This window comes from Elephantulus edwardii, unplaced genomic scaffold (genome assembly GCF_000299155.1).
Source record: "Elephantulus edwardii isolate Elephantulus edwardi_28Jun2011 unplaced genomic scaffold, EleEdw1.0 scaffold00001, whole genome shotgun sequence".
Classification (NCBI taxonomy): domain Eukaryota; kingdom Metazoa; phylum Chordata; class Mammalia; order Macroscelidea; family Macroscelididae; genus Elephantulus; species Elephantulus edwardii.
In genome coordinates this window covers 14,092,706-14,116,141 of record NW_006399751.1, presented here as the reverse complement: position 1 = coordinate 14,116,141, position 23,436 = coordinate 14,092,706, and the positions used below count along the sequence as shown (strand labels likewise).

The 23,436-nt window shown below is 44.4% G+C and overlaps 1 protein-coding gene across 2 annotated transcripts; it reads right to left on the bottom strand.

Annotated features, from left to right (window-relative positions):
- Nucleotides 1-1,133: 1,133 nt before the first annotated feature.
- GOT2 (glutamic-oxaloacetic transaminase 2, mitochondrial) lies at nt 1,134-22,291 on the bottom strand. Of its 2 annotated transcripts, XM_006878720.1 has the most exons (10): nt 22,082-22,291; nt 13,775-13,931; nt 9,342-9,470; nt 8,054-8,113; nt 7,201-7,362; nt 6,846-6,950; nt 5,983-6,133; nt 5,395-5,560; nt 1,949-2,099; nt 1,134-1,256 (listed from the first exon to the last, which is right to left on the bottom strand). In XM_006878720.1, the coding sequence occupies exons 1-10, from the start codon at nt 22,168-22,170 to the stop codon at nt 1,134-1,136; spliced, it is 1,293 nt and encodes a 430-aa protein (XP_006878782.1). In that variant the 5' UTR covers nt 22,171-22,291. The 2 variants fall into 2 exon arrangements, with proteins under 2 accessions (XP_006878782.1, XP_006878783.1); XM_006878721.1 differs by lacking the exon at nt 9,342-9,470 and having other exon boundaries at nt 22,082-22,170.
- Between the last annotated feature and the right edge of the window lie 1,145 nt (nt 22,292-23,436).

Genomic DNA, 23,436 nt, shown 5'->3' with positions numbered 1-23,436 from the left:
CATTTGAGTACCATCTTAGTTGGGTCTACAGCGATTTTATTGTAACAGAGAAACCAAGCTGCAGTAAATCTACATGATTAGAGCAGATGGTGGTCATCTTTGCCCAGGGGGAAGCCCGAGCCTGACTGGCACACACACCAAGTCCAGCACCCCATGTCTCCTGGGGCTGCCGTGAGCTGCCTGCTTCACCCGGGGTGAGTAACTGTACAGCCACTCTTGGCCAAGACAGGACAGGTCTCTATCGGCAGAGGTGGCGTTCCGACAGGGAGAATGAAACGATGATTGGAGAGGAGGTGGAAATCAAAGGATACGTCTCTTTTGTTATCTACGGGAAGGGATGGCATGAGCATGAAATGATGTTCTTCAGTCTTAAAATCAATAGTGATAGAAGGGGGGGTCAATAGACCGGAAGAAAATCTAGGCTGGCGTAGAGAGGTTAAGGATCTAGGCTAATGATGACAGATCTTTGTGTTGGAGGAAAAGAAAAATCAATGATAAGGATTAAGAGGGGAGATTTCAACTGCCTACAGGTGTTAAAAAGGAGAGCCTTCCTTTTTTAAATAAGACAAGAAAAGGTCTATTTTATCATCTTTGACGTACCTACAGAGGACTCAGTGCATTTCATCAAACACGATTTCTGCACGGTGCTATCTTTAGGAAGGGCAAACACAAAGCCAACTAACCAATTGCTAATGTCAACACTACGTCTTCTCGCAAAGCGTCTCATATGTGTTATTTCTCATGTTGGTGAACAGAGGAACCCTTAGCACGCAAGGTGCTCCAGTTAAAGCTTCTGAAATATTGCAATGGTACGATTGACAGATTTTTGGCTCTGACTTTCTTACACATGTAAACTCTTTTGGGAAAGCTGGAGATAAAAGGATTGGGGTGAGCGTGGGGATGAGGGGGAGAAGAGTTTGGTTTTGGAGCCACAAATGTCCAGCCACTGATGCCTCTGCCCTATGTCACTACATGATCTTTTCTGCAAAACACATTCAATGGCTGAATGTTAAGTGTTGTGGTTGAAATAAACGATCTGTTAACCAGCACCCACCCTCCCCCGTCCTCCTCGTGCATCTCACAGCAGAGGCTGAAAACGGACAGGCTGCCCCTGTTCCTCCCGACCAGAGAAATTACTTGGTGACCTCGTGAATGGCATGGGCAAGGTAGCCCACATTGCCAGAGGTGACGCCTGCCACGGAGATGCGGCCGTCCTTGGTCATGTAGATGGAGAACTCCTTGGTGAGCCGCTCCACCTGCAGAGAGAAGAGAGCAGGGCTGTGACCTCCTGCGTCGGGGGGGAGATGCTCAGGGCGGGCACGGCACAGGACCCGGCTGGGTAAAGCAGGAAGGCAGCAGCAGCTGGTCCTGCCATAAAACCCATCTGCAGGTCCTGGGGCGCTAGCTCTGAGCGGCAGCAGGGTAAGATCCTACTCTAACCCACAGCTATCACGGAACGGAGCTCACAGTGACTCTACACTGTAAGAGGGGAACTACCCAAGGGCTTCTCGGTCTCATCGTTCTGGAAGCACACTGTCACATCGTTCTCCCCTGGCGTGACCGACAGGTGTGACACGCTGATTGTTCAGGGCTAGCAGCTGGGCGAGCGCTTAACCGTGGTAAATAGTTCCCACATTTTAAAACAGGAAGATGAATTCTTAATGGAACAGGGGAACAAAGTCTCAAACTGGACTCCTCCTGTGGCAGCACCAGTCAGGCCACTGCCTGAGTGGACTGTGGTTCTGGGATCTCTTTGGAAAAGCACCAACACAAGCCCTGTAATCTCATGGAGGAGCAGACCAATAAGCAACTAATAAAACCCCCCAGTAAAATGCTACACCCCACCTTTCCCTCAGAAGGCTCCACAGTAACTGTCCAGAGTGACCCTGAGCTGGTCTGCGAGGACCGCACAGCCGACCGGCTGTGGGGAAACCGGGAGCGGCCTCACCTGCTCGGGCTTGAGCCCCGTGAAACAAAACATGCCGATCTGGTCGGTGATGTGCTGCCAGTTGTGGGAGGAGCCCTCCTTCTTGAGGTTGGACACCAGCTGGGTCCGCATGCTGATGATGCGGTCGGCCATGCCTTTCACTTCCTGCAACCTGAAAGACCCCAAGATGAGAGGAGATGGAGCTGGGCTCAGGGTGCTTTAAGCATTACTGGGCAGGCCAGCGCCCGCGGCATTCTTCTCCCACGCACTGCCTGCCCCCACGCTGTCGAGTCTGTCTCAAAGTGGCCCCATGCGGCAGAGACTTGCGCCCTGAGTTTCCAAGGCTGCAGTCTTTACCAGAGTCCCATCTTTGTCCTGAATAGCAGCTGGCGGGTGAGGCTGAGCATTAACAGCTGTGCCATGACAATCCCTTCCTATATCCCCTAAAGATTTCTCCCAGAGGAGACATGCAATTTTATTTATATTAAAACACTAGTTTGATCAGGAAGAAGAAGTTAACATATCTGGGCTGTTAAAAATTAACAAATCACTAAAATTTAGGAAAACTGAGGTTCTGTAAATAGTCCCTAGTGGGTGGAACAAATTGAGCTTGATTGCTTAAGGCTTGGCAGTTCACATTCACTCAGAAGTACAGCAGAAGAAAAGTCCTGGCAATCTGCGTCTACTATGATCACAGCCAAGAGAGTTCTATGGAGTAGTTCTATCTGCACACATGGGGTCCCCATGAATCAGAACGGACACGATGGCAGCCAACAATATTAAGACTCTCTATCCTTTATGCAGGAGCAAAAGCTGTGGGTCAAAATAATAAAATCTGACCGTATTGTTAACAGGGCTGGCAATCGGGATAAACACTCCTGCCTTCACAATAGAGAAAGCGCACTAAAATGTGCCGAGTGCTCTGTCCTGAGGAGAGGAAGGACCGAGACATGGGCTCTGACTGCAAAAGTTCACGGGCGAGTCTGGGAGCCAGACTAGCAGCCAAACATGGGACATGGCAAAAGGGCTAAGAGTGGCGGAGCTGTGCTAAGGGACCCCAAGATGCTGTTGTGGAGTCAGAACCGACTCTCAGCTGCCCCTCCAGGGGTTATCACATGGGGAGGAGGCTGCCCACCTTTCTCACTTAGAGCAGCCGGTGGCTTTTAACAGCCTTTGGGCTGGAAGCACAACTCATTGCCACTAGGCCACCAGAGCTCCCTAAGAGCGGCCAAGAAGAGACGGTACACTGTCAGATGGACTAGAGAGGGGGGTCCCCTGACTACATACACAAGGCTGAGCCGGGGGTGGACGCAGCCTCCCTCTTCTCAGAACCAACTCTCTTCCTACTACCACGCGTTCACAGATACCCTTGCTGGTTTGTACCAAATCAATCACTGTAGAAACACAGTTTATCTTCTTGTTCTCATGAGTTCACTTTCTTAAACCTTCATCCTGAAGTGACGTCATGCTCTGTTAAAACAGAATCTATAAAGTGCCAATTAGGGCCAAATAAGGGTGTTAGTCACGTTTTATTAACCAGTCAAACATTTTAAAATTGGGCACGTGCACAGGAGAGCTGGGGTTTCGAGCTTCTCTAGAATGTGAGAAGCTGACAACACTGCACCAGCAGCAGCATTACTCCCTAGAGCTGGGGAGCCCTGGCCCCTCAAGAGTGTCATCTGAGGTCCAAGTTTCCTGCAGTCCCCTCCACTGGGCACCATTCACTTTGAGACCCGCGTCCTGCGGGCACAGAGTGCGTGCCCCTTGGCAAAACCCTCCATCCTTCTTGTTCAGATGGACTAAAGCTGTCGTTTCTTGCAGTATCAATCGAGGTCCTTTACAATTTGCTCCTCCTTCCTAGCTGTGGTGCTCTCTCCCTTCTTTTCCATCCCCTACCTTTGCCATCTGTCTCATCTACTTGGGGCATGTTGTGAGGAGAAGCCAATCCTTGGAAAGAGACTACTGGATCAGCAAAGGGAGAGGAGATCTCTCAACGAGACGGACTGACACAGGGACTCCAACGATGGCCTTGAACATGACGGAGACCGTGATGGCGGCACAGGACAGGGAAAGGGCTGCGAGGGGTCTCGGTCAACTAGACGGCAGTAAATATGACTATGGATGTGAATTGCTACCATGAACGACACTGGAGCTCTCTAAACACCTCTACACAGGGCTCACCACACGCTTCCAGAGACCGATGTTGGCCACCTGGCACAGTATTTTGTAGACTACAGACTTTCAAATGTGTACTGAAATGTCCATGTTTAAAAAAGCAAAACAAAGTATCTTCCTAACTATCAGGGCATTTGGAAGTATAAGAACATACTTGTAACATGGGAGCTAGATGAACGCCTGAAACTACTGCCTTGATGTAATCTTTAGCGTTTTAACGAAAATGACCCCCTGAAGGCTTCTTAAAGCAATAGGTTAGTTGTTAAGTGCCACTGAGTGGCTTATATCTCGTAACTCTGGGCCCTGTCCTATGCTGAGCCAGTTACACTGTCTCCAGCACAACTACCCCCATTACCCCAGTAGTCACTGCGTCAAATGTCTGTCTTGAGTATTAAGTTCTTTTAGGAATTATCTATATGAAAAAAAAAAAAAAAGAATTATCTGCATGAGATTAAACACACAACAGCATACTGAATGACTGGACAGGAACTTTGGGGTAAGTTTATGTTACTAGGGGAGCAACGACTCAGATAAGGAGAGTTTGTACAACTCAGAGTGTAATCAGTGCCAGGAAATTGTATTTGGGGAAACTTTATGTACAATGTCATCAACAACAAAATATAACTGGGGAAAATTAGAATTCTGTGACAAAAACAAATCCAACCTTCCATATACGCTACGCCTGCGGATACTAATGGACAGAGGACAGGAAGGCTGGCTTACCCAGGCTGGCCTTAGGGCTCATCTATGCCTTCTTTCACGTTTTCTGAAAAGTACTTACACATTCATCTTACAGTGGAAATGAAAATGTCATAATTTACCCACTTAACTAGTTACAAGAATAACAAACAGCATGTTCCTAAGGCATCTTGGTTTTTACAAACTCTGACTGTCTAGAGCAGGGGTCAGCAAACTTTGTGTAAAGGACCGCACAGTCAATATTTGACTTTATGGGCCACACAGCCTCTGTTGCAACTGCTTCACCCTGTCACCACATGAAAGCTATCAGACTTAACGGCATGGCTGTGTGCCAGTGAAACTTTGTTTATAGTAGGGAGGCATGCTCATTTAACTTGAGGAAAACAGGTTTCCAACTCATGACCTGCATCCAAGTTTTTGAAAGGGTATGTTATGATCCAATGTTGTTATGTGCCATCAAGTCTATGACTCACAGCCACCAACTCCTTATCCAGTAGGCTGGCAGAACTCTGTAAAGTCCTATACTACTACAGGCCAATTACAGAACTGTGTACAGGAGGTGGGAATAAGTGTGAGCGGCGCTAAGCCTTTACCATTGTTTTCGAAGATCTGGCGTGGTCAGAATAGTCGAGGCAATCCGGGCTCCATTGAGAGGAGGATTGGAATACATTGGACGGATCAAGATCTTCAACTGTGATTCCACCCTTTTGGCCGTATCAGCATCCGCACACACCACGGTGAAGGCCCCCACACGCTCACCTGCAAAGAAAAAGTGAGTCACGCCTTCTGTTCTTACAGTCTAATATGCCAGAGTAAGTCATGAGTAAACCTGCAGGTCTCCTGTGGTTCATGGACCAGTTACTTTTTTGTTTAGAGATGCAGTGAGCAGTTTTCTTTGCTGGATGAATTCAGGGACACTGAAGAAGACAAAGTGCACGGTACCTTGCCAGTTTCTCTCCTCTAGATAAGGAGAGTAAAAGGGAATAGGTACATGTATTATCCCTCCCCTACCAGGGTCTTTCGTCTTTCTCTCACACATACACACACCGCCCCACACACCCACCAGTCACATGCTACACCTTCGTAGTGACTTCTCCCAGTTATTTTTCTTTTTAAATTTTTTTCTCCCAGTTATTTTTCAAATTCACCTGGAATGCACCGTATTGCGTCCATGAGCTTACCGTATAAGCCCATGTTCTTTGCGTACGATTGGCAGAGACAAACATCGATGCCCTGTTCGATGAAGTGGCGTACGGCCCAGGCATCCTTGTTACCGTCTCCGCTGGCAAAGCCTTGGTAGGCCATGTCAAAGAATGCATACAGATTCTTTTTCTGGAAAGAAGACCAAAACTTTTAAGCATTCCATCTGAAAAAGGCCTCAGATGGTTACTGTGCTTTGGAGTGGTTTTCATTTTACTTGAATTAGGATAGTAACATTCCCTGCCGACACCCCCAAACTCGGATAGGGATAGTATCCTCTACTGGGGCTGATGGAGCTTGGGCCTCATTCACGCCACCTCATCTTGCAAGCGCTCTCTGAACGTTGTGGTCCTGTCTCACCCCGTCTGCAGCTTAGATGTGACAGAAAATGTAAAAAGTCTTGACTAGGAGGACGTAACCACGATGAATACCATTTTCTCCTTTCGGAATTTTGATCAGTGCTTTTTCTAGTAATTGATTATGCTCTAAAATAGCAATGCTGAGAACAGTGTCAGGGAAAGGCAGAGACATGTGAAAGGATGACAGATTAACCGCTGGCCAGAGCAAATGCAGGCCCAGCAGCAGATCTCCTGGGGCCTAAGGATGTTAGCTGTGCAGGCTGGCCAATGACAGCCTTGTACGGCATTACCTACATCCAGCTGAGGTGTGAAGGTTATTTTCAAACTGCTCATGTCTACAAAACTGTAAATAAAGAACTCTTTCCTGGCAGCTTACCAGGGCCAAGGATAATGGAGCCTCACTGTTACGTCTCTGCCAAACTAAGTATTTTCTAAGTCAAGTTAACCAACACAGAACGGCTGCCGGCCAAGTTCACCCTCCTCACCTTCACCACCGTGGCTATTTCCTTCCACTGCTCAGGACGAGGGTCCACTCCCGTGGGGTTGTGAGCACAGGCATGCAGAAGAAGAACACTTTGCTCTGGCATTTTCTAGAGAAAAAGAACCAACAGATTGCCTTGCCGTTTTGAAAGCGATAGTTTACCTCAAATGCCCTTGGGTCACTATTACTGGATAAGGGACAAAGGTAACCACCCCCCAAAAGATAACTTGAGGTCTGGGAATAAGCTTACCCCTTATGGTATTTTAGGTGAAATACTGAGGCCCAGTTGGACACATCAAATCACCATACGCAGGTTTATTCCTCGTTCCTTCACCTTTTCTGCCCAGAGCGCTACTCACCGAAATGTCTTCTATAGCACCTGAGAAGTCAAAGCCACAAGTCTTGGGGTCGTAGTATCGATAACCGTGTAGCTGCATGCCAGCATCCCTGAAGATGGGCGTGTGGTTTCCCCAGGACGGTTTGGGCAGGAAGACATCTCGGCTGAACTTAAAGAATCTTTGCTAAATGAAGAGAAGAGGCAAATAATAAAGTCGGTGCTTTTTACTGAGAGGACATTTTTCTCTACTGGAACCCATCTCCTCTCTGTGGCTGAGACAGCACTGACTCAGACGGGGACGGGGTGGGGGGTGAATTCTGGGCTCTGAAACAACACTGGCTCTGTAGCCACGCGATTCTCTCACCTTCTTTTTCCTTCTGTGACACAGAATTAACTCTATATCCCTTTTAGAGTTATTACAAGAAATAAACAAGTAAAAATACCAAAGCTTTGATAACACTAACGGTTAAATAAATTATAGGTATTATGCCAACCGTTTTCTCTTACATGCAATTTCTTCCAAATACATTTATTTTTCTTGACTATTTACTAGAGAATAAAACAGACTCTCAAGCGGCGAGGATTCTCCTTCATAGGGTTGCTATGAGTCGCCTGTGACTCGATGGCACTTAACAACAATGCAACAAAATAGACTCTATTTATCAGCCAGCTTTGTGGAAAGGGAACATCTATTTCTTTGGTTAAATGGACAAATACACGTGCTACAGGAAAACCCATCATTCTAAACATACAGAGCATCTTTAAGATCCTTCTTGAAATGTTCATTAAAAGTAATAAAATTTAATAAAATAATTGTTTATAAACAGCCAAAAAAAAAAAAAAAAGATGCTTCTTGAAGGAGATTCCAGACTCACCAGAAAACTAGCTCCAATCCTTAATGCCCCGGTTCCAGAAATGGTCTGCACGGTGACATACTGATGGGGAGACACAGGCTCGGTCAGGAAGATGTAATGTTAGCTACACAAGTCTACAACTCATTACCAAAACTGAGCTCAGGCCCACAGGCACCCTGCTCTTCCAGTCTGTCTACTTTGTAGGTTGGAAGCGGAAAACACCCCCAATAAATTATCTGCAAGAGGAGAGACAACTCTATGGTTTCACTTCCTCACTTGCTAAGAGACAGACTGATTTTTCTCAGCTGTCCCCAGAAGTGCTGTCCCTCCAGGTTCTAACACTTCTGCTAGTTCGGAAACTAACCTTTCATTGCTTGTTATTACTGGTATAATAACCCCAATGTTATATGGGTAGGACACAAAACGTCCTTCTCAACATGAAAAAGTAAGTGATTTAGTCAAAGAAATTTGAGACACTAAGAGCCTTCAGCACATTAAAACTACAAAACTCAACACCTATGTTCCTGGAAAGGCAAGTCAAGGAGTAAACGAGGACATCAGAGCGAACCACAGGTCCGAGCCTTGCCCTGTCCTGCACCATTCTCATGATCTCTGACAAGGGCTTGAGCCCACTGCCAGTCACTCTCAGTCCATCTTGCTGGGGCCTTCCTCTCTTAATCCAAAGGGATGCGAAGAGGAGACACCAGTGCTTGCCCTCAGGGCTGCAGTGACGTCTCCAGGCCTCTGAGAGCAGGCAGGAGACCAAAATGGGAGCACGGTCTTTCTCTTCAGGTCCAAACTGGCTGCAAAGGTAGCACAGTGGAGGCTGACTGGCCTCAGCTCCACCAGTCTGTGACTTGCCTCCTGCCTTCTTTCTCAACATAAACTAGAAGCTTAGGACATGAGAATGTGGAAAATTACAAGCCTAAACCAGAGAACATTAGGCATTTCTAAAGATTCTTCTTGTTGTGTACTGGAGAATCGAACCGACTCGTAGCTGACCCTCTGGCAGGTTTACAGAGGCAGCTAGCTGCACGAGAGGAGACTGCCCAGCCTTCTCCAGCAGAGCAGCCGGTGGCCTCAAACAGCGTGCCTTCTGGATTGCAGTGCAGCTACTTGCCACTAGGCCACCAGAGCTGGCTCCTAAAGATTCTTAAACCTGTTACTATACGTGATTCCTTTTCTTTCTTTCTTATGTTATTACATAATGAAGACATATTAGCAAGTGTGGACACTAGCATATAGTCATTACACATAAAAGGTGCTATCTTTTCATATTTAGTTAAATCCCACCCCCTGCCCACCTTACCCGGCCACTTTTCAACACCTCGCTGTTTTCACCCAGGGCCAGTTCTGCAGACGCCTTACAAAATTCTGCCAGTCCTCCAATGGGGAGGTATTCCTTGTCCAGATTTTTTGCAGCAATCTGAGCTTCTGCCTAGACAGAAGAAGACACATCAATTTAATTCACGCTCCTTACCTGGAATTAAGATTAATAGTTAATGTTTTATTAAGTCACCTTTTAGCAGTGAAGCCTTTTTGCCTTTCATTTTTTACGGTTTCCTTTTGCCTGCCTACAAATCTGTTATTGTGGTGATTATTAAGATGTATGTAACAGGAGATGTGACAATTCAGCATTTTCCCCCATGTACAATTTGGTGACATCACTTACATTCCTGTTGTGCAACCACTACCACTGTCCATTTCCAGATTCTTCCAGCGTCTTAACCGGAGCCCTGTGTCCACCGAGCAATGAGCTTCCCTCTCCACTCCCCGTACCGCTGGTAGCCACTAGTACACTTTGGTCTCTATACATTTGCCTATTATAGGTATTCTGTCTATTACATTATTCTATACATATTCCATGTGTATTTTATTTATTTTCCCAAGTATATTTTACATATCACATATGATGGAATTACGTATTTGTCCATTTTTAATTAACTTAGTCACTCAGCATGTTTTAAAGGTCCAGCCATGTTAAAGCATTGTTTTTTCCTATTTGAAGTTACTGTCCAAGAGAAAGGATAAGTAGAACATCTAGTATTTTATACTGCAGAACAGAAATACCTTTTATTTTTCAACCATATTTTATAGCTTAAAATTTTTTTAAACATTTTTAAAAATTTTATTATATTTTGTGTGTGTGTGCGCTGTCAAATCAGTTCTGACTGGTACAGGAAGAGATTGCCCCTCCTTCTCCCGCAGAGAATCTGGTGGATTTGAACTGTATATCTCTGGGATTGCAGTGTAGCTTCTTGCCACTAGGCCACCAGAGCTCCCTTTATAGCTTAAAATTTTATTATCATGATTTGAGCAAATTCATTTTCCTTCCAATCATTCATACACATTTGGCTCAATAACATTACTGATTTTAACAGCCACAGTGTAATCACATTTGCCCCACTTCTCCCCCGTAATTCTGATTTCCATGAATCTTTCTATACCTCTGTGCCATCTCTTTCTTTAGTGATACTGTGCTGATCATTTCTTTATTGGATATGGCTTTTCCCTTCACTTTTCTTAGTCTATTATCTATAGTTATTTTTAATGGCTAATTTCTATGTCGACTCGACGGCACATAACAACAACAACAATTTCTATGTGAATGGATATACAGTTTACCATTCATTCGAAAAGAACATTCTTAAGAAAATACTAAAAAAAAAAGAACATTCTTAGAATGGGCAAGAATGGTGTTTTCAAGAGCAGCCCTTCAAGTAGATATGAAAATGAGATAAAAACATAAAAGAAGTATTTCAAGGTAGACACTATTCTGAAAACACCAGTCTTAGTAGTAACAGCTACCGTCTTGATGATCTGGAGTCAGACCTAGCTGGCTTTGCATTAATGAGCTGAAATGGATTGGTATTGGCCTTTCCGAATTGGAAAATTGTATCATTTTCTGTGCTGGGAATGCCATACTGAAAAGGCAGGCGTCTTAGTCATTATAAAAACCTATTTCTTAGATCTATTTTTTTTAAAAATTTTATTCTTTTTTGTGCGTGTACTATCAAATCAGATCTGACTGGTACAGGAGGAAATTGTCCCTCCTTCTCCGGCAGAGCACCTGGTGGATTCAAACCGTGTACCTCTGGGATTACAGTGCAGCTTCTTGCCACTAGGCCACCAGACCTCCCTCAGATCTATCTCAAAGTATTAGTGATAGAGAGCCGTCAGTGACAGAATCCTCATATGTCTACAAGGAAGACCTGTTCTCATGACTGTAACTCAAATTTATGTAGAACCACAGAAAAAGAAACTGAGGATTCATACTAACTTCTGCAGTGTGACATGGATCAAACACGTCATCGAGATGCATTGATGACTGGTGGAATGTGAAAGCTGAAAACAAAGGAGGATCAATAGTTGGAAAAAATACTTTTCCTAATAGAAACTCTGCCAGAGGTTGCATGATAAGAATTTTGCAAAATCAGACACTTAGTCACTGCAAACACTGTTTTTCAACAATTTAACTGGCAACTTAACAAGTGGACTTTACTGGATGGAATACAGAGGAGTCAAAGTCATCTGTAGAAATGGAGCAGCTCACTATTATCAGTGTGAACCAAGCCAGGGCTAATTGTGGAACCGACTACTCACATGAGGCTTAAGAAATTAAAACAAGCCCATGAGAGCCAAAAGATCTCACCTGAATTAAGGAAGAAAGCAAAAGATCTCTAGAAAGATAGGAAAGAAAGACTGAAATGGCTATTAGGAGAGATTCTGAAACTTGTTCCTGAACACAGTGCTGTTAGGTGCTATCCAAAAGACTAGGCCTCACAGCCACCCTCAGAACAACAGATCAGAACCCTGCCCTATCCTGTACCATCCCCTCGGTCTCTGTCAGGAGGGACCAGTTCCTGGAGAAGGCACCACACACGGTAAAGTAGAGGGTTCAGAAGACCCTGAATGAAGTGAACTGACACAAGGCTGTGACAATGGACCTAAACCGTGAGGACGGCAGGCCTGGGCTGTGCTGGGTTCTGCTATACAAAGGGCTCCTACAAGTCAAAAGTAATGTGTGGCGTAGGAAGTCTCCTGTTAAGGACCTCTCCAAAATACTAAAAAGCCAGGATGTCAATTTAAAGACTAAGGTGCATCTGATATAGGTCACGGTCTTTCAATTACTTGCTATGCATCTGAGAGCTGGACCATGAATAAGGAGGACAGAAGAAGAATCAATGCCTTTGAGCAGTGGTGTTGGAGGACAGTACTGACTAACCCACAGGCCTGAAAAAGAATGAACAGATATCAGCTGGAGTGCTCCTTGGAGACAAGGATGAGGAAGGTTCGCCCCATGTCCTTTGGGTGCTGTCAAGAGGGGCTATTCTGTGGAAAGAGATCTCAGGCTTGGTAAGGTGGAAGGTCAGCAAAGGCGAGGAAGACCCTCAATGGGATGAAACTGACACAATGATTGCAGCCTGGGGCTCTAGGAAGTCAGAGGTGACGAAGATGGTGCAGAACAGCACAGGGTTTAGATCCGTTGTTCACAGGGATCATTATGAGTAGGCAACTGCACGACACACAACAATATACTGCATGTGGCTCCAAGAATGAAAATGTCTGATGCTGTTCCAGTTTGCAATAACAGTTAATGCTGGCTTGCAACAATAGCTAGTACTTAGAAATCTCTTCTGCTTATTCACTCCGCTCACTCAAGTGGTTCAGGAGTGCCTCAGCCAGACTGTATCGCAGTACAGAGCCTGGGTTCCTACTGAGCTCTTTTTTAACTCCATTGCTTTAACCTTAAGAAATAGAAGTACAGAATATTGTACAAGTTTTTATTACATGATGACAGATCCTTCACAAATTTGCATGTCGTCTCTGTACAGGGGCCATGCTAAATCTTCTCATTTATAGAGTTCTTTACTCTTAATTTCCACTCATTGTGCCTAATTCTGTTACATGAAGTAATAACACATAACCACTCAACTGTCAAAAGTAACAAAGCAGCATATTCATATTTCATCAGAAGAGACAGAAAGAAATAGCATCTTTGAAAATAAACTATTGTAGGTGAATTATAGTATATTATTAAAATTAAGTTATAACCAGTGGAAAGATTACAAACGTGACTAAAAAAACCCAAAGAGTAAAAAAGAATGCATTTTTTGCACATTAACGACGTAATAAATGCCAAGGTGTGCAGCAAGAACCATCTTGGTCATGATGGTTAATAATTAAGGTTGTGCTAACGCAGCTAAGTCGTAATTCTCAGTGGTCTGACAGGATGAAATGATGCAATCAACTTCCATTTTAAAACCTGATGTGGTTTTCATAATGGCCATTTTCACATAATAATGTGGTCTTTGCAACTTAACCAAGTTCATGTTGGGAAGTGGGGAGTGTGTGCAATCAAAATAGAAGGTAACCATGAACTGAAATTGACATTTAGTGCATAAAAACAATCAAAATGAGAGAAATGGGAAAGAAACAACAGTAACCTTCATCCAACAGGCAATGTTTAAAATCCTGTGCACCTTCAAGATTCAATGTAATACTGTCTTTTCTGCACCCTTCTCCAACAGATTGTCACAAAACCACAGATGGACCAATCTGGGAAGAGGTCATGCAGTTTCTCCCTTTTCTAGTAGGGAGATGCTGAGTGATGAACAGTTAGTGCTAGCAGTTATGGGAGCTCAGACCTCCTGATTCTTCGTCAGCAACCCCACCCTACCACCCTCAACAACACTCTCCCATTAATTCTCCCGACTCAGCAGCGGATGATGACAAGCTCACCTTCCGGACACTAGGAAGCACGTAAGGCTTTCCGTTATCGTCTCGGTAGGCCCCGACTCCCAGGTTCATCTTTTTGCTGTTGGTATCTCTCTTAAAAGCTTCTGTGACTCCCAGGATGGGATCTGGGGGCCCCATCTCCACGTGGGCCCACCAAGAGCTGAAATGAGAAACACAGGGCGTCAGTCAAGGTGGCTGGATCCTCAAGGCCAAAGTCTCTGATTAACCAAAAATCTAGTTCAAGAAATGTCTCTGCATGTTTACTACAGGATTAACAACAGGCACCGACACATCAATTTATAAGATTTCAAAGCAGCCTGCAGACAAATGAAAACCTTATTTCAACACCGATGCTACAAGAAACAGAAGAGTAGAGGGAGAGGAAATATGGCTAGGCTTTTAGAGTGGTGCAAATCTGACCTAAAGTAAAGAATATTTCAAGTAATTTGGCAGTGAGATGACAGAGCAAAGGGGCCTAGGTTTTATGCTATCCAAACTTATCGGGAGTGTTGACTGTGGTGCTTGTCAGGCACACAGGTTTCTGGGCACTGTTTCTTTTTCTCCCTCCTCTAAATCTCACATGGTTAACTGATCTAAGGACTGCACATTTCCCAAGTGCACCTGGGAGACACCGTCTCAGAGGTTTCATCTGTATCTATCAGATCAGTAAGTTTTGTCTTTTTAAATTTTCTCTATAATATTTTTAGTGATACTCTGGTTTTTTTGAATTGTGATATAATGGAAGGTTATAAAAAGGCTGAATTTTCATTCATTCATTTTTTATTCTTCCCCTAGTACACTCTGTCATGTACTTCTTACTCTAGATTGTTAATAGTTTGGTCTTTTTTTAAAAATTATTTTGTTTTGTATTTTTCTCTTAATCGATCCAAAATCTTCTACTGTGAACACTTTCAGAGCTGTCTTTAGTGACCTGGGTACCACCTGCATCTTCTGGGATCCCAGGGGGCTGCAAGGAGTTGAAATCCACTTTATGGCAACTAAGAACAAACTTTCCGGAATTAAAAATCAGGAGGTTCTAATGTCTTACAGTCCCTTCATTAACGAAAGAGATTAAAAAGAATGTACTTCAATAGTCCTGGATGTTATCTCTGTCCAAGAGTCACCTGACTCAGCCAGGTAAATTCTGTTCCTGGAGAGGTATATCAGCACATACACTGCACTTCAAGTTTTGTAAGTGAAATGGAAGCTATTTTGATTGAAAGTTGTAATGAATGAGTAGTCGAGAATATAAGAGGGTCAACAGAGACAGAGAACTACCACCCTGTATGTGCTTTCCCCCCTGCCCCCAAGGAAAACAGAGTTGCAGCAGTCCTCAAATTGCTTGGTGTGCAGATCCCTTTGCTGTGGTTTTAGGTGCCAGCGAGTTGGATTCTCACAGAACTTCTATATAAAGAGCCAACCAGCCCAGCGCCATTCTCACAACTGGTGCTAGGCTTGAGCTCTTTGTGACAAGCACTGTTTCACCCTCTTGTCAGGGGGTTTCAGATTCTCCTCTTTTCCTCAGACTGTCTACTTTACCAAACGCGGGGTCCCTCTCCAGGGAGTGGTCTCTCTCAATAGCACATCCAAACTGAGAGTCTTGTCATCCCTCCTTCTAAACACTTAAAACACTCTCAGAACCCACTAGACCCTAAACAGCTTTTACTTACGTAGGTTACAACAATCAATATATACTATACAATGAATTAAAACTAAGAAATCAATTAATACTTGGTTCCTTTAAAAAGTGAAATCCTTGACAACATCAATCTTCTGTTTATTATGATGTTGCCTAGGTCCAGCCATGAGGACTCGTTTTTCTTTATAATGAGGTGTAATCCATACTGAAGACTCTTTGAGCTCCACCAAACAGTGCTTCAAGTCTTCTTCACCTTTGCCTCTCTGTCCTTCAAATTTAATGCTGAGAACTAGGGAACATTTGTAAAAGGTGCTTACAATCTGGAAAACACTGTCCAGTCTCATACTTAAAGCATAATAGCTACGAGACATTGGTAATTAACTGCATGGTAGGATTCTTGAGATAAGGGTTTAATTCCTGGCCAGTGTAATTCACATTTTCTATGCAATTACTTTCTTAAGTCTGAAGGGGGAAAAAACCCCAGCCCAGCCCAACGTATTTAACATTTTTTTTTAATTTTTTATTATTTTTGTGTGAGTGTACCGTCAAATCAGATCTGACTGGTACAGGAGGAGATTGTCCCTCCTTCCCCGGCAGAGCATCTGGTGGATTCGAACCGTGCACCTCTGGGATTGTAGTTGCAGCTCCTTGCCACTAGGCCACCAGAGCTCCCCCATATTTAACATTTTTATGGTATGCATATGTTGGTAATAAATCCTCTCGATTTTCTTGTCTGAAAATGTCTTTATTTAAATTTTAATTATTAAGAATATTTTTTATTAGGTATATAAAATTCTATGTTAAATTTTTTTTTCAGTCTTTTCAGATGCAGTTCAATTATCCTCTATTAATGTATCTTCAGATAAGTAATAATTCTTAGTGCTGTTTGTATTAATTTAATACCTTTGTCTTCTTGCTGCTTTTAAGGCATTAGATTACTTTTTGGCCAGTAGTTTAATGTCTCTAGGTATGGTTTTACTTGTACTTATACACCTAGAGTTTGCTGTGATTCCATACAAACATCTTTTAGAAGTTTGGAAAATCCATAAGCATAATTTTTTTTCAAATAGAAAAAAACAACTGTAAAAGCATCATCTTATTATTCAAGGAACATCATCACAAGAGTTACAAGGCAGATATTTTCTGCTTTTAAATGATACTTAGTTTTTTTCTAGAATCTTGTGAGATCCTGTTACCGTTTCCACACTAGCTCTGTGCCAGGACTCAACATTTTTTTTTTTTTAGTTTATTAGATACTGTAGTGTTTACTTAAGAACTTAGAATTCTCTGTTTTCAGCCAAGACCCATCTGACATCAACAATTTTTTTGATACTGCCTTTCCCCGACCTCATCTCCCTTACAGAAGCCAGAAGCTTTTTTTTTTTTTTTAATTTAGGTTGTTTATTTTTCATTTCAAGGACTCAACATTTTTATTGCTTTGGGCTGCTCAATTGTTCCCGGCAGCTGAAATAGTAAGAAATACAGATACCTCAAAGCAGTTTCTCTACTGGCCCTAATAAAAGCATTCGTTCTTAGCACAATTTAGAAAACACACAGCCACCTGCCTGTCTACATCACTGTCATTAACTGCTGAATGAAAGGACTATTCTGAATGTCAAGGACACATTACATGATAAAAGAGAAAAACTTCTCGTAAGCGATTTTCATTTTTAAAAACAAGGTTCTGTCTCTTAGGCTTTCAATGATGGCAGAGGTAAGCTACTTGTCCTAAATGCAATTAATCAACGCCTACCCACAACCACTAGAGCGGAAGGCCACATTCTTTTTTTTTAAAAAATATTTTTATTATCATATCAGATCTGACTGGTACAAGAGGAGATTGTCCCGCCTTCTTCAGCAGAGCATCTGGTGGATTTGAACCACTCACGTCTGGGATTGCACTGCAGCTTCTTGCCACTAGGCCACCAGAGCTCGCCGGAAGGCTGCATTCTTAAGTTGTGGGGAAAGTACTTATTTGTTAAGTCCTTTATAAAGGAGCCGTGCTGATGCAATATGTAGTACGCGTTACACTGTCAACCAAAGGTTGGCAGTTTGAATCCACTGGCTAGTCTGCTGGATAAAGATGGACACTTTCCTTCAGTAAAGATGAATGGCTGTTGTGAGTTGCAATCAATCCAACAGCACAGGTTTGGTTTTGGTGAGTTAAAAAGTTTATGTAACCCAGAAATTTAGAGACGTTATCTTTTAATAAACGATCTCAATATAGGAATATAGTTTTAGTCACCCACTCATGGGACCCTTACATGTCGCTATTTCTATCAGACAATACTCTGTTGTGCTCCAAAAGTGTGTGCCAATTTTTGGAAGTCAACTAACAGGTTGGAGGCTCAACTCAAACCTGTCCACAGTAAACCAAAAGCACAGAGGACTCAGATAAACATATCTCATCAACTGGTTTACAATGAAGTGAAGCTTTTATCTATCAGAGTCTCTGTAATTCTTTCCTCTTCCTGTTCATTTCCAAATAAGAAAAATGGCTGATTAATTTGTCCTAGGTCATAGTTTATTAAATACAAAGAGGTAATTCTTCTAATTCCTGATTACTGTATCACTAATTGCAGTTGTTCCTAAATTTTCTGTCATCTTTCCAAATATTTTCATGCTATTTCCTCACTTACTTCACTAAAAATTAAATCACAGAACAACTAAAACATGTAACTACATATCAAAATATGTTAGTACATAGTACTTCCCCCCGCCCTCAACTGTTATCTGGTCACTTTTGACTGTGCTTATACAGAAACAAGGAAAATAAGCTTCCAAGTTCAGTGCTTTCTGTTGAAAAATTCAGGTGAATTTAGAAAATGTTTCATTTATGTGACCCACAATAAAAATTAAGTATTTCATAGGATAAATCCTCAGTTCATCAGAATATCAAGTATCTACCACTTAAAGTGATATAACATTTAAGTCTGTAGTCCTAAAGGTTTTATTTAATTATAAAAAGGAAAGCAGCTCCTTTCATTATATTACCCCAATGGCTTTAAAAACTCCACTTAGATTCTTACAGCACTGGATCGTGGTGGGCTACGGGCTGGTGAGGCAGAGGGCATGGCTCTGGGCCCAGGCTCATGGGCTTTGTCCAGTAGGCAGAACAGCAGGCAGGGCTAGGCATGTTCAATTCCTGCCTGCTGGTTCCCAGCAATGACAAGGATGAATGGAAATGGGCTCGCAAAAGATTTTAATCCGGTGCTCACATAATATCCAAATTACTTAAAGTGCCTTGGATGCTTTCCAAAGTACCTTGGAATGCTTTTCCAAACAGGATTGGAAATCCAATCAGTAATGCTTGGATACTTTTCCAGTCAGGACTGGAGGAAGACTCAGCAACAACCTACGTTACGCAGATGATACAACTTTGCTTGCTGAAACTGAGGCGGACCTGAAGCACTTGCTGCAGAAGAACTGTAGTCTTTAATATGGATTGAAGCTCAATATCAAGAAGACAAAGATTCTCGCTATTGGGCCAATTGGCTGCACCATGATGGATGGAGAAGAGATTGAAGTTAACACAACTTTTTCAGCTCCACAATCAACACTCTTAGCACCAGCAGTTAGGAAATCAAGACAAACTGCATTAGGTAAATCTGCTGTCAGGGACCTTTCCAGAGTACTGAGAAGCAACTATGTCAATCTAGGGACTAAGGTGTACCTGATCCAGTCCATAGTCTTCACAATTATACACTATGCACGAGAGAGCTGGATAATGACTAAGGATGATAGAAGAATTAATGCTTTTGTGTCGTGGTGCTGATGAGGAGTCTTGAACACTCCATGGATCGCCAAAAACCAAATCTGTCTTGGAGAGAGTGAAACCAAGTTTTTCCTTGGAGGCTAGGATTTTGAGGTACTGTTTTACATACTTTGGGCATGTGGCCAGGAAGGACACATGTGTCCTTGGAGAAGGACATCATGCCCGGAAGTAGAGGAAGACCCCAGATGAGATGGATTGATACAGTGACTGGGGCAGTGGGGGTAGGTGTGTTGGAGTCAGACTTACTCAGGACAGGGCAGGATTCAGAGCTACTGTACACAGGGTTGCTATGGGTTGCAGGCAACTCAACAGCACATAACAACCACTACCACCACCACCTTAGATGCTAGGCAATGCATACCTGTGTTAGATAGAATGAGCTCTTTTTTTAAAAAAAGGTTAATTTTAAACCCTTCTCACTTTCACTATTTGGTTCTCAGCAAAGTTCACTTCCCCAGTAGCTGAAGCAAAGGCCCGGACTTTACTGCTATGCAAACTGTTCACACTTCACCAGGTATAGCAATCTATTCTATCAGCCAATCCTGCATGGAGAACTGTTTAAGTCCAAATGACACTCCAACAGTAGGTGCTCAAATATTTTGTGCCACTGGGATTCCCCTGTTATAGTTTAAACTATAAGATACATCAAAAATGGACATACATATTTATTCCTGCTGCATTAACTTAAAAAGTCAAGGTTTAAAGCAGAAAAGAATTCATTATGGAAGACATGCCAGGCACCATTCTGAGAGAAACGTTAACATTTAACAAAGTGGGTAAGGTCTCTGTGAGGAGCTTACATTCTAAAGGGGTAGAGACTGAAAAATGAGCTAGGCTCTTGAACTGAAAGAACGACTAAAAGGTCACCCCCTCAGGGACCTGCACCAAGCACTTTAAAGCAAGTCAGGCCACCCAGCCAAATCCAATTAAATACAGGATTACTTTAAGATTACTACAAATATGAACTAAGACTTGTCCTTTCTCACAAGTTTTAGGCAACCCCTGCCAGTCCTTTCTGCTTTATAAATGGAAGATCTCCCTAAATCTGGTCACCACAAGTAGGCAGGATTAAAGAGCACACCTAGGCTGAAAGCCAAGAAAGGGCCGAATCAGGCAGGGAAGGAAGTGTGAAGGCCTGGGCAAAAAAAGCACTGCCTAGAACGAGAAGGGACGGCCTGTCCTGCCAGTTTAAAAAGGATCATGAATGATTTCAAATGTGAGACCAAGGCTGGCACAAGAGACCGCGGCTTTGCCCCTTGTAGTGAATACGCGCTTGAGAGTGGCTGGAACATTATTGCCAACAGTGCATTCTCACTTGTGATGACTCTGTGTTGAATAGAAATGCTCCGTAACTTCACAAGGAACTGATCACTAGGTCTGTCTTCTGAGGCATTTTAAGGGGGTCCAGATTGCTACCCCTAGAGTACAGTCATACCCCTAGAGATAGTGTTTAATAATTTCTCACCATCTGGTGACTCTTGGGCCTTTCCTTAGATACCACTAAGGACATGATCCTAAATAGGCTTTCTGGCTGACTTCATCTCTTGGCTAACGTCTCTGCTAAGAATAAACCAAACAAAACACACTGATTTCAACTCACTGCAACTCAGCACAGAAGTATAGTACTGCCCCAAAATTTTCTAGGGGAGTTCTGGCGGCCTACTGGTAAGAATCTGCGCTGCAATCCCAAAGGCAAGTGGTTCCAATCTATCAGCTTCTCCTCAGGGGGAAGTATGGACAATCTCCTTCTGTACAATTTACTGCCTCTGAAAAGCCACAGGATGGTCAGCTATGAATCAGTTCTGACTCCATGGCACACAACAACAAACATCACTACAGGGAAAGCTATAATCTTTAAAGTAGTGGACTTTCAGGGAAACGCGGGACACCACGTGGAAGGTGCTCCAGAGCAGGAGGTGGGTGGTGGCGAAATTAGCTTCCAGGGAAAGCTCTAATCTTTAAAGTAGTGGACTTTCACTTCTTTCTTCTGCCCAGCTACTGCTGAGTTCCAATCAGTGGATCCAAAGCCCTAATCTTTCCGTTAGAAGTCCAATGCTTTAACCACTGGTCACCAGCTTTCTACCATGAGGAAGCATTTACCAGGTCCTTTTATATTCCCGACGTTTCTTGCTACATTTATCACAATTTGAAATCACACTTCATGTTCCTTTCTCTGACTTGTTCACCTCTGCACCATCAGCATCTGGTCCCTGCCTGGTCCAGTGCTTGGCTCTGAAAGACTTGGATTTCGAAATATTTAATGAAAGAGCAGAGTGATTTCGGAATAGTGAGGAGGAAAGGCAATCTCCCTATAACTCATCTTCAAAGAGTACAAAACCTTTCCCATCAAAGGCCAAACGAACCAGGAGACTCGAGACAGAACACAGATAAGAGGATGAGCCAAGGTCAAAGGTGCAGGAAAAAAACCCGATCCCAGTAGCCTGAACCCGAGAAGGTTCCTCTCGCGTACGACCCTGGGCCGCGCTCGCTCGTGGTCGCCTGCCCTACTCTGGGCCTAGGGAGGACAGACAGGTGCGTCCCGCCGCCCCCTAAAGTGCTGGTCAAGGTCAAGCGGAGCCCGGCGCCCCCACCAATGGGTGGGCAGCAGCGTCCGGGCCGCAGCGCGCCAACTCCGTGCCCGGGGCACCGCTCGCAGCCCCACCCCACCGCACGCGAGTCCGGGTGCCGCAGAGGGACACACTTCCTTCCGAGGGGGCCGCCGGGGCGAACGCCCGCCTGCGCTCCCGGCGGAGGGAAAGCGGGACCCCACGTGGAAGGTGCTCCAGAGCAGGAGGTGGCGAATGTGTGCGTGTGCGGAGGGGAATGCCCTCGGTCATCCGCCCCGCTGGCCTGGCCCCGCAGTCCCCGCTCCCTCTTTGCATCCTTCTCCACTTACCTGGCTCTGGCAGAAGCCGCGGCGGCGAGGCCTGGGTAGAAGGCAGCGGCAGCCCCGGAAAGGACGCGACTAGAGTGCAGCAGGGCCATGGTGGGAGGCAGGAGGGCAGCGGACAGAGGCAGGACCGAGCTGAGCACAAGTGAGCGCAGACGGGGCGGCGCGAGGTCCTGCCGAAGGTAAGGACAGCGACTTCCCCGGGCGGAGCTAGAGTGGCCGGTCGCCAGGCCCGGGCCGCACTACAGCGGCCTCTAGTGGCCGGGAGAGGCTCCGCGAGCCGGTGAGCTCACCGCGTGGCAGTCAGCCGGTCCGGATCACGTGACATCAGCACAGGCCAACGCTGCCTCGCCCCCCTCCGGGTCCTGCTGCACCAGACTCCTTACTGTTTCTTTCACTGCGGGTCTAAGAAGCAGCCTCTATAATGCAGACGTGAAAGAGGAGAAAATAGGCGGACATTGATGTTGCATTGTTTACGGTCAACTAGGCACCGACCTGTAGCTGACCTTGCAGAGGGAAGAAATTGCCCATCCTTCTCCCTTGGAGCCGCTGGCGGATTTGAGCCTTGTGCTTTCAGCATTGCAGCGCAGCTTCTTGCCACTAGGCCAGTTTTTTTCAGCGCTGTTAAGGGAATAAGGTCCTAGTTGACCCACCGTAAACCTTCAGCCATACTTTCCCTAAATGCATATCTCTTCACCTTCTTCCTAAATATTTACTTCTCCAGTCTGCCGTGAAACGAAGTGCGACCAAGTTGCTTTTTAGAGGCAAGGATGGTGAAACTTCGTCTCACGTACTTTGGGCATGTCGAGAGACGAAGGCATCATGTTGGGAAAGGTGGCGCTCAGAGGAAAAAAAGGAAGACTCTCAACAAGATTGATTGACGCAGTGACTGTTTCAGCGGGCTGGAACATATCAGAGATCTCGAGGATAGGGCAAAGTTTAGGTCTGTTGTTCATAGGGTCGCCTATGAGTTATAATCCACTCGGTGACCCATAACATGGAGAAAGGAGCCCTGGTGGAGCGGTAGTTAAGCTAACAGAACAGGTCTGCTAACAGAAAGGTGTGCAGTTCTGTTGGAAGACAAATGCTGGATCCTTTGCTTGGCCTGGGAGCCACTGAGATGAAGAGTAGAGGCATGATGTGATTAAGAACATGCAAAAGCTGAGATGCGGTGACTTCCCTCAGATTCAGTCCGGGCTGAGGTGCTTTCTATACTTCTTTTATAAGAATGAAGATTGCTGGTGCAACCACTGTGGAAGGTGGTATGGCACTTTCTCAAAAAGTTGCAAATAGAGATACCATTTGACCCAGCAATTCCACTACTGGGAATATACCCCAAAGAGACCATAACTGACATCCAA